The following is an 11,786-nucleotide window of genomic DNA, read 5'->3' as shown; positions in this document are numbered from 1 at the left end:
AGAATATGTTGTTTTTTAAATCATGCTGAGTGCCCGTTGCCGCTGTGATCAGTGGCAGAAGGCAACAGTGTTCTCTTGGCACTGACGCACACTGCACAGTCTTTACACAAACAAGCACTTCAATCTATCGTTTAAAGCTGTTGCACAGACTCTCTATTCATTCAGGTGAAATCACAAAACAAAATGCACACAAACATGTCCCTGCTCTTGATATTCAATAATCAATGAACATATTTGGTTTTAATGAGGGGGAAAAAAAACGATATGAACCTCTCTGACACACTTAACAAAAGTTCTATCACCAGACCATTCACAAACACAAGCATTCTGTGCAAATCTATATTTATTCACTGATGTGAGGAATCTCAGGACTAACAATGTAATATATAATAGTAGATGTAAGCATGAAACTATCACATTAAATATGACTTCTGTGTCCATAAATTAAAATATATGTACTATTAAGATTTATTTCTTGACATTGTAATGTTATTTTTTCTGCAATTGTTGTATCAGTAACCCCCTCTCCCTCCTGTCCTACCAAATTTTTTAAAACAATCTCTGTAAGAAATATACAGAAATTGAATAGTTATCAAACACTTCACAGTTTTCATTAAATTAATATAAATTGCATAAATTATCAATTAAATATAGTTTTTTTTATGGATAAATAATTTATAATAAATAGGTTACTGAAATATCCCATTAAAAAAAATTGTTTTGATTTCATGGTGACTTTAACATCACCCTTGTGAGAAATATGGTTCATTGACCAGTACAGTAGATGGCGATAGTGTTCCTAAAGAGTTTATCGCCATTAAACAACAGCAAAAAGAAGAAGAATACCCCGTACAGACAGCAGTGCAATCCGAAAGACAGATGCATCCCTATAGAGTGCCCCAGGGATGACGCGTTTTTGTAGGCCAACCTGGAAGTTAGCGGTGCACGGGTTCCTTTGATAGAAAGCCTATGCATTTTTCCCATAGACTTTTGGAAAATCACAGAAAATAAGCTCTGTGTTTAACAAAGGGTTATGACACTTACATGTTTTGTCTATCAAGATAATATTAACAAGTTAACACAATATTTATAGATTTTGAAGCCTAAATAAAGTCGTCAGATATAAAAGGCTAACAGTAGGCTATAAACGGACTACAGCACAACATGGTCGCGGATCAGCGTCGTCACCACCAAACTTCCTCAAACTGTATTTAAAAAACAACTTTATTTACAAACATGCTCGCTGATTATGATCTGTGCTGTGTATGAATACTTATCCACTTTTTCATGAGAAATGCTGTTCAAATGTCCCATTTTTAATGATGACGTCTAAAGTCCCCGCCAAAGGAAGTAGTCCCTTTTAGCAATTTGTTAGCAACCGCCGATTTTAAGACACAGTAAAAGTTTAAAAAAATCACAAGTGGGTTATAACTGGTGTGTTTTATGTCTAAAGCAAAACGTGAAAGTATTTAGAGGCTTTGTTAACCACGGACCTTATTTCAGGCGATTTAGCAAAAACCCATTCAAAAAACCCATAGACTTGACGGCGTTGGAACCGGAAGTCCTAAAATGCAAACTCGCTTCCGGATTTTGCCTACAAAAACGCATCATCCCTGGGGCACTCAATTGGTAGCATATTCCCTGCAACACAGAACACCAACACATATACTGTAAACATAAAGATAAGTGAAATGGAACAACGTGAGACAGAACGTTTATATGTGTATGTTTGTTCATGTAAAAGGGTCTGAACTGACATATGGATATAACTGACATGTTAACTGTAGTGTGTTTGTATCCGAGAGCCCTAACGGAGTGTGTGTGCACCCACAACTCCAAAGCAGGTATTCAGAAAGTGAAAAAGCGAAAAGTGAAAAGTGCTTTAATGGAGGAGAGCAATCACTCTGTCACAATGAAAAAAAAAAAAAAAAAAAAAGAGAGAACATGTTAATTATCTATTGATGAATAAATAAATAAATAAAAAGTTTGGTTTTATATATTTATCTTAATTTTAGCATATGAATTTGGTATGGTCTGAAAAATGAGCATTAAACTGGTGAAACAAAAGAGCCAGTTTATCCTGAGATGTCTGGTTCCACTAGATAAGGCTTCTTTATATCATCGGTAAACCCTGTTATTCTTGAGATAACAAGTAAATGAATGGAAATAAAAATGTTAGTTCATGCTCTTCAAAGAGGTAATAAAGTTTTGACGTTAATCATAAACCACTGCTGTTCACATTTTCAATAAATTCAGTTTGTGTAAGATAATAAACCATCTGAATTATTTTCTCTAGTTTGCCTGACATGCCATTCAGATAATGAGGTAACACAAATAAACTGAGCTACTAATTTATATCTTTTTTTTTTTATTATTATTATGTTAGTACTGCACAGTGTTGAAAATATTATTAACTGAAGTAACTACATAAATAATATTATCCCAATTTATGTAATCCAATTATTTTATCATTTACAGGCAAGATGACACCATTTTCTCAGAACATGGTTTATGTCTCTCTCTGGATAACAGTCACAATCCTTTTTGGTTCTCTCTGTGATGGTGGCAAAATCGTGGTAGTGCCTTTGGAGGGAAGTCACTGGGTGAACATGGACATCCTCATCAAGGCTTTACATGGTCAAGGGCACAGCATTGATGTAATACGAACCTATAATAGCTGGTTCGTAAAGGAGAATTCAACTTATTACAACTCTATAACCATACCTAACACCACAGGAATGGATGAAGAATTTGTAGATGATATGCTCTCCAAAGTAATCGACCATGAAAGAGGAAAGAGCCACTGGCTGAGCGCTGTACAGCTGTACTTCGATATAACTAGTAGCATGTATAAAATGCATAAAATGGTATGTCAGCTTATAAAAAACATGTTTGAAAGTGAGGAAATTATGAAGGCACTGCATGATAAACAGTACGACCTGATGCTTACTGATCCAGTATGGGGTGCAGGCATTTTCTTGGCTCATAAACTCAAGTTACCCATGGTATATAATGTGAGATGGACCACTACTGGAGAGGGACACTTTGACATCGCTCCCTCACCGTTGTCTTACATCCCTATAACAGGATCTGGAAACAGTCACAAAATGAACTTCTTTCAACGAGTCAAAAATGTTTTCTACTATTTCCTAATGAACTTTCAGTACAGCTTTTTTAATTTGCCACAGTACCAAGCACTATGTGACAAATATTTCCATCCGCCTGTACGTTTTTACGAACTTCTTCAGGGGGCTGATATATGGCTCATGAGGGTTGATTTTGTTTTTGAATTTCCACGTCCAACAATGCCAAATATCATTTACATTGGTGGCTTCCATTGCAAACCAGCGAAGGCCCTTCCACAAGATCTGGAGGACTTCATGCAAAGTTCTGGAGAGCATGGAGTCATTATCATGTCTTTAGGGACGTTTATTAGTGATCTACCAGATGATTTTACAGCAGAAATAGCTGCTGCTTTTGCTCAGCTTCCTCAAAAGGTGATTTGGAGATACACTGGAAAGAGACCATCTACTTTGGGTAACAACACATTACTGGTTGACTGGATGCCACAGAATGATCTTCTAGGGCATCCAAAGACTAAAGTTTTTATTGCACATGGTGGAACCAATGGGGTTCAAGAAGCTTTGTACCATGGTATCCCAGTAGTTGGAATTCCATTCTTTTTTGACCAGTACGACAATCTTCTTCGATTACAAGAAAGGGGAGGAGCCAATATAGTTACCATCGCAACTTTAGATAAAAACACACTGTATGCAGCCCTACAGGAAGTAATTAATGAACCATCTTACAGACTGAGTATGCAGAGACTTTCTCATCTGCACAAAGACAAACCAATTAAACCTTTGGACAGCGCCCTCTTCTGGATTGAGTTTGTAATGAGACACAAAGGTGCTGCTCACCTCCGTACAGAGTCCTACAAACTGCCTTGGTACTCCTATTACTCAGTAGATGTTGCAGTTACATTGTTTGCAGTTGTTCTGATATTCACTCTATCTATATTTTTAACAGTTAGATATCTGTTCATGAGGTGCTGTAGCAAAAAAAGGAAAACTGAGTGACACATTTGCAAATGCGGTATAGACATGGATTATTCTTACATGTCTGTGCCATGACTTACTACTTATGTACAATGCACAAGCACAATGAGGAAAAGAGGAACAAACTACAGCGATTAATGATGACAGTGCCAGATTATTTAAAAGAAAAGCCAAAAGTCTCTTTTAGTAAACAGGTATAATAACATTTGTAAAGATATATATTGTAAATGTTTTTATGAAGTTTTTCATCTGAATCTCAGACAACTTGCATGTCTCCTTCACTTTTTCTTTTAATGGGTTATACTGAATAATAAAATTCTTCTTTCCCTGTCTATGTACTATAGTTTTATTTTTCTAAAATGTTTTATGTATTCATATTTCTATCTGAATTTGCCTTTATAGTAATCATTTTTTTCTACAGAAAAATATTACTCGACGTCAAATAATGTAATATACTGTAAATAATGTGGTGTGGTGCAGTGATTTTTTCTATAATTAATGTCATTATTAGCTAGTTTTACTCTGACTTTTAACCCTGGAAAATTCAACCTCAAACATTTTGAATGCTTCAAGGTTGGCACAAACATATAAACAAACTTTTTTAAATAAAATGGAAATAAATGTCATTTCATATTTAAAACATATTGTGCAGTGAATAAACCCATTTTAATCAACATCTGTATAATAATTATACATGCAGTTTCTTTTGTTATTAAATGAGAAACATGTTTTCCAAGTATAGTTTATTTATTTAAGGCACTGTAATTGATCACTTTTTATTCTAAAATGTCGACACTGGATGAAAAGTTTGTGTCCATGTTGTCTGTCAGCTATTTAACTGTGCGAAACTTAACCTGGCCAGTTCATTAACTAATTTTAATTAACAATGCTGTACGTGTGCTATTTCAGCAGGGATCTAGACAATCATTTACAAACTTCATTAGCAATTGAAAAGGTAAAAGTTTAGTTTGATTATGGTTTAAAAGAATAATTCTTAACTGGACTTGAGTTTTGCATTAAACATCAAGTGATGACCAAAATCAAAATTGCTTATCGAAGTAAATAAAAGCAAAAAAATAATAAAATGTACAATTCATTTATTAATATATCTAAATATCACCTACATGTTGATTCTTTCGACAGCCAGTAATTCATTTTATTGTTAACACAAACTATGGAGTTGTATTTAAGCATGTTTCTGTCAGACAAACATGAGTCAATCATTTGTAATATTTAGTAGTACATTGATTTAGTGTCTATGTTCAATAATATCTTCAGAAATCATAGGAAACTCTGTGACACAGGATCACTTCTGCATTCAGCATGTACTAAGTATTCATGGAAACTCTGCTCTTACCAGTGTGTCAACTTAAAAAAAAAAAAAAAAAAAAATCTTTCAAGGAAGTATGCTTCTTTTTTTTTATCAAGTGATCAAGGTTGTGTTGTTTATTATACCTCTGTCAATCCATGCCATAATTAAACCATTTGGCATCCATTACCATCCAAAATCCATATTTAACAAGTTATGAAGTAAAATATGTAGCATCCGTCAGACCGCCTTCTGTATTCTTCAAAAAGCTTACACTGTACATCCTACGCCTTCCCAATTCAACTTACGGAAATGACGACCCGCGTTCTATTTTTTCTGTAATTTGAATACGGAATGCGGTCTGGTGGAAGCTGCATATTTTACTTCATAACTTGTTAAATAAGAATATTTTTTTACACAAACACATCGCTTCGCTACAGAAGGCCTTAATTAACCCTCCGGAGCCGTGTGGAATATGTTTATGATAGATGGATGTGGATGGAGACACTTTTTCAGCTCATATTCGTTTGGTAACGCATACTGCCATTATAAAGCTTAGATGTATCTGGATATTTATTAATATTTCTCTGATTGTTTTCATCAGAAAGAAGAAAGTCATATACACCTAGGATGGCTTGAGGGTGAGTAAAGCTTGGGCTAATTTTCATTTGAAAGTGAACTAATCCTTTAAATTGCACATATTTCAATATATTATAGACAGTTATTTTTTATTGTTATTTTAATGTAATTCTGAGGGCATGAAAAAACTTTAAGAACATTAAATGGATTTATATTTTCCCTGTCTAGTGCTGCTTCTGAGCATTACATGCAGTAATTAGCTCTGTTATTTTTAGGTGTGAACTTATTAACTAACACCACGTTAAACTTTTCCCTCAACACAGCCTCTATTTCACAGTCAGGAATCTCCTTCATGTCCACCATGTCAGAATCCTCCTCTGGGTTGTAGGTTATCTCGCTGTAAGTCCAGCCAATCAGAGCTCTGAAGCCTGTAGGCGTCTGAAGGGAGCAAATGGACTTCAGCACAAACCGAGAATCTGGACTGGTCTGCAGGCAATCCAGCGTCTCCACGAAATGCTCTTTATCACGGGGTATTAATGGGAAGCAATACATTGTTTTCGTCAGGCGATGGTCAAGGAGGCTGGAATTAGCATAGTCGTTGTCTTTGACCACTTGCTTTCTTGATGTCTTCTCCAGAACCCACCTCATCCCATCGTTTAGCAGGTGGAACACGCCGGGAGGCTGCGGCTGATCTTTACCCGAGATCATCTCTAAGGGATACCACAGTTGGCATGACACTCCATAGCTCACATCGGTAATGTAAGGCTTTCCATCAATCTCCACCAGATTGATGAGATGAGAGTCTACGGGGTAGAAATCATTTTGGAACTTGTTGAACACCTTGGAGCCTAGTGTGGTGTATTTGTAACCCATCTCCTTTAGGACCCATGAGAACAAGAGGTTGTTTTCACAACACCACCCTCCCCGATTGCTCTTGACTAATTTATCATAGATGATGTTCAGGTCTGTCGTGTTCTTCTCTCCACAGTGGATGCTGAGGTTCTCAAATGGAATTTTCATAACATGCAGCTTGTGGATTGTGCGTAAAGTGTCCAGGTCGGGTTTGTCAAATTGGCCGGTAAACCCGATCCTGTTGAAGTACCCTTTCAGATCCATTAGATTCCTTCAAGAGACAATGCAAAAACAGTTTTAAAGCTGAAATATGTATTTTCCTCATCTTATAAAATATAGTTACAACTATAAGTACACCATTTGTAGGTTGATTTCCTGAAAAGTATAAACTCTGTGTCTCTGTGGTGCTATTAAAACATTACTCTGTTTGTTTGGTCATCCCAAACAATCCAATACAGCAACCAATGGTATGAGCTTGGAGCAGGAATATCTGTTTGTCCAAACAATTGCAGACGGGGGAGTATGTGGGTCCTTGGCTCAATTGAGATGAGCAAGTTCTGTACAAAAGACTGCATGCAAAATTGCATACTTCCCTACTATATAGTAGGTGAAAAATAGTAGGAAAATAGGAATAATAGGGAATCTGAAAATAGTAGAATGTCCAAATCCACAGTATTCATAAAACATTAGACAAAATGTACCCAGATGACTTACTGGCCCACCCCTAAACCTACTCCCCAGTGGGTTAAAGCAAATTTCAGAAAAAAAAAAAAAAAAAGCATTTGAAAATCATCATCATGGTTTGTATATATGTATTAGTATACAGAATTTGACCATGTGACCTGATTGTTTGCAACACCGGTTAAAAATGCCATCAGATACAGTCTGACTTGTGACGTTTATGCTGAGCAGCATCTCACAGCTGTGATGTTCTGTTCTTGTCTAATGTTATTCTGTATATCAACTAATATATTTCAAATGCATCAACTTATAACAACAACAAAAAATGCTTTTGCTCACATAGATTTCTTGTCCACTTGGAGAATTGAAAATTCTCAGCTCTTATTTGGTTCCTTCTCTGGTTCCTCTTCTCTGTTCATTCTCATTTACATTCAAGGCGAGGTGTTTGTCATCTCAAATGAGCTTATTGTGTTTGCAGTTCTGTTTGGTGAAGCTGGTTGCTCTGCTTTAACAGAATTTGCCCATTCTGCAGTGTTACACAGTTTAAGAAAAAATGTAGGGACTTTAAATTTGTTATACGGCATAGCAGAAAACAATTAGAAATCTGTTTTTTTGGGGTTTTTTTTTTTTTACGTTTTATTATTTCAGCAGTTTGCTTCTACAATAATCTTGTTTTAAGTATGTTTCGCTATTTCTACTGAAAAAAAACAAGACTCAAATACTAATAAAATATTTGCTTTTACAAGATAGCTGGATAACAATGTATATAACAATATTATTATTATTTTTTTTTTTTTACCTAATCAGCATTTCCTACATTTTGTAGTCACTAAAATTAAATAAAATGTTCCCTTATGAAACCTTATTGTAAAGTGTTACCAAAAAATTTAGGCACCACTTTGAAGAGTGGTAACACATCAACAGAAACCTGAACAGACGATTAAAGAACTGTCTAAATTCTTATTGTTTTAATAATCATAATTTAAAAAAAAAAAAAAAAACTCTTACCCCTAGATGAAGGCAGTGAGCTGAAGTGTCACCAAGACTGAGTGAATGTCTGCAAAGTGAGGGTCTGGATGTTGAATAACAGAGAGTTAACCCTTGAACCACAGTGTAGGATCAAAGGTTTAAATAAATGAATTATTAAAGACAGGAGCTGAGTTAAAAATGCCCATTCAGCTTAATTACTAATGTTTCAAACTATACAATTATGTGATTGTGTGTTAATAAAATAAGAAGAGAACTCACACTGTGCTAGGGGAACTGCCTCTGTGGGAACCGGTGTCTAAAACACATATCCAATTTTGGAAATATCATATTGACCGGCAACAGCCCATGACAATTATCACAACAATGTGACCCACAGTATATAAGGGGCGTCCAGACAATATGTCATCCTCTTTTCATCTTCAGGGACTGTTTTACAGAGTTTTCTTTTACAGAAATCACTTTTTAAGGACTACAACAAACAGCTGGTAGGGACTACAACGAGCTGCTTCCCAGGTTGGTGACATCACAAGCCCCCAAATTTACATAAACCCCCAAGAACACACAACAAAGGGTGTGAGGCCATGTTGGGCTGCTTTAGAGAAGAGGAAGAGTTGTTGTAGTATAGTGTTGTTGCCGTGCTGTCATTTTTACGCCAGACTGCTTCACAAACGAGGGTCAATTCAACAATGGATTTGCACAAAAGATTAAGATGACGACACATGCTAGTTGATGAGTTGAATAAACTCTACAGCAACTACATAAATTTATCCACTGACCATTCAGAAACGTCCATTTACATTGTAAAAGTTGTAACTTTTTCCTGAGTCTCTCCATCAGTGTCTGACTCCGGTTTGAACAATGCAAAACTGAACACCGTTACTGACAATCATCATTTTGGCTGTGTGAGATTCTCCAGCTTTGTTGTTGTTGAGCAACCGTAGCGTGAGCTGTTAAAGCTCCGCCCTCTTCTGGAAAGGGGGCTGGGAGCAGCAGCTCATCTGCATTTAAAGGGACATACAAAAACAGCATGTTTTTGCTTAAGCTATAATAAATGACAAGCTATAATTAATGATATGTGGGGTATTTTGAGCTGAAACTTCCAACCCGATCTCACGGCAATTCGTACGTATTTTACGAGGTGGCTAAATCGTATGAATTCATACGACCTCACTCGTACTAATTCATACGTTTTTTGCTAAATCGTATGTATTTTACGAGTTGACAAATTCGTATGAATTCATACGAATGACCTACCCCAAACCCCGCCCCTAAACCTAACCGTCACTGGGGTTTAGACAAAACGTACGAATTCGCACGAGTGAGGTCGTATGAATTTATACGAAATAGCCACCTCGTAGAATAAGTACGAATTGGTCGTGAGATAGCGTTGAAACTTCACAGACACATTCTGGGGACACCAGTGATATATATTAGGGCTGGGCAAGTTAACACGTTTTTATCGCGTTAACGCATTAATTAATTAACGCCGACAATTAGTTTATCGCGCGTTAAAGTACTTTTTATTTTGAAAGTCCGTTGCTCACTGCGTTTGAATCGGTTTGAATACACATAGATAGACTGTAATGATACAACCGAATACAACACAAACCATGGGTCACAGGAGGGGCGGGATGTTTATCAGTAGGCTACTGGCTGCTTGGGATGAGCGTCATCATGCGTCTCAACCAATGAAAGCATTTGTTGTGTGCCTAAGAGAGCTACAGCGCGAAAAAGAAAATATCTGGTGCGGACAGAAAAATGGAAAAAGGTACCCACTGCTTATCACTCAATAAAAGAATCACATTGCTAAGTGTTTTTGAACGTTTTGATTTCGTTTGGTTTAATAATTAACATTACCTTTGCGAGTCTGACTCTCACTGCGCTCGTGAATTAGCAGAACTTGACGGGGACATTCAAATGCTTAACAAACGCTTCATGTGACCAACAATTCCGTACATGTTTATTAAAGCATACTGTGTGGAGATACGCAAATGAGCCCAAAATATGAATGCAACACGTTTCTTAAACGGTTTCCTCTCATGTCATCTCAAGAAAACGCTTAATGCACTTAGACTGATATTAAAGATACCAAATTCTATTTACAAATAAAGCACATGCAGAAAAACGGATGACACCAAAATATAAACTTTAATATAAATTTTCTTCATAACGGTTTTATAAAGGTAGGAAATTGCTTAGTGTGGTTGTCATTTGTTAAAATAAATATAAAAATACAGTGTGTTCGTGTCCGTCTGTCCGCTGAATTTGACCCATAATCTCTGATTCTCCTCATCTGTGATCGTGGAAAAGGGGAATTACAATGACAAGTAGGTCTACTCAATATGCTCGTTTAAGCATCATTTAAACGTTTCCAACAAATAAATGAATCGACTTTTCTCAGTGTGTTAATTACATAGATTTATTTGGATATTCATACGATGGCTGAAGCAGCAGTGAGCGTCCAGTGTGCGACACGGTAAACGGATCAACACTGTAAACGAAATTCTACAAAACTTCAGTGAAAATAAATAAATAAATAAATAAAATGATCATGCGATGCGATAAAATAGCTTCTATTCCCTGCAAACGATACCATTAAAAATGTTAACGTTCAAATAATGGCAGAAACAAAACAAAATGTAAGCAAGAATCCGTATTAATTTCAGTACGAGTAGAGGGCGATCCTGTCAAAATGGTGGCGCCGCCCCGGCATGTAACGAGGTGTGACGTCGGTTCGTATTCTCTATTGCACATACAGCAGTACTTTGAAAGAATAAAATTACGCAATACACTACTCTTGATTTCATTATTGAATTGTGCGCATGCTGCGATTAATCGCGATTAATCAGAAAAAATCATGCGATTAATCGCGATTAAAATATTTAATCGTTGCCCAGCACTAATATATATATATATATATATATATCATATTGTGAAAGGGGCATTATAGGTTCCCTTTAAGTTTTTTTTTTTTCTTTTTCCTGTACTGATGTATTTTCTGGAAACTAGAATTTGGAGTAGGACATATTGAAGGGTTTTCTTTTAAATAGCCACAAGCCTTCACAGCTTAGAAAAACCATGATTAGCTGCTTGCTATTGATATGTTGCTGATGGTAACATTTATAAACTGTGGATATGCACAATGACTATTTTTTATTGTAAATTTTATTGTAATGAGATCATCATACAACAATAAATGTGATGCAGCATGTTACAGCATAAATGACAGCGCTTAATTCCCACAGGTTGCATAGATGTTTTGAAGACTACAATAATAAATGTAACAATAATGCAAAAACTTTATCCAAGCAAAATAT

The 11,786-nt window shown here is 36.0% G+C and overlaps 1 protein-coding gene and 1 pseudogene across 1 annotated transcript; one reads left to right on the top strand and one right to left on the bottom strand.

Moving 5' to 3' along the window:
* The first annotated feature begins 2,483 nt into the window (after positions 1 to 2,483).
* Positions 2,484 to 4,079, top strand: LOC137022593 (UDP-glucuronosyltransferase 2A2 pseudogene; annotated as a pseudogene).
* A 1,809-nt stretch (positions 4,080 to 5,888) lies between these two features.
* zgc:101040 (Arylamine N-acetyltransferase, pineal gland isozyme NAT-10) lies at positions 5,889 to 8,518 on the bottom strand. Its single transcript, XM_067388998.1, has 2 exons — positions 8,488 to 8,518; positions 5,889 to 7,069 (listed from the first exon to the last, which is right to left on the bottom strand). The coding sequence occupies exon 2, from the start codon at positions 7,060 to 7,062 to the stop codon at positions 6,190 to 6,192; it is 873 nt and encodes a 290-aa protein (XP_067245099.1). The 5' UTR covers positions 7,063 to 7,069; positions 8,488 to 8,518; the 3' UTR covers positions 5,889 to 6,189.
* Positions 8,519 to 11,786: the final 3,268 nt, after the last annotated feature.

Source organism: Chanodichthys erythropterus, chromosome 7 (genome assembly GCF_024489055.1).
Source record: "Chanodichthys erythropterus isolate Z2021 chromosome 7, ASM2448905v1, whole genome shotgun sequence".
NCBI lineage: Eukaryota > Metazoa > Chordata > Actinopteri > Cypriniformes > Xenocyprididae > Chanodichthys > Chanodichthys erythropterus.
The sequence above is the reverse complement of the archived record's forward strand: the minus strand, read 5'-3'. Positions and strand labels throughout refer to the sequence as shown.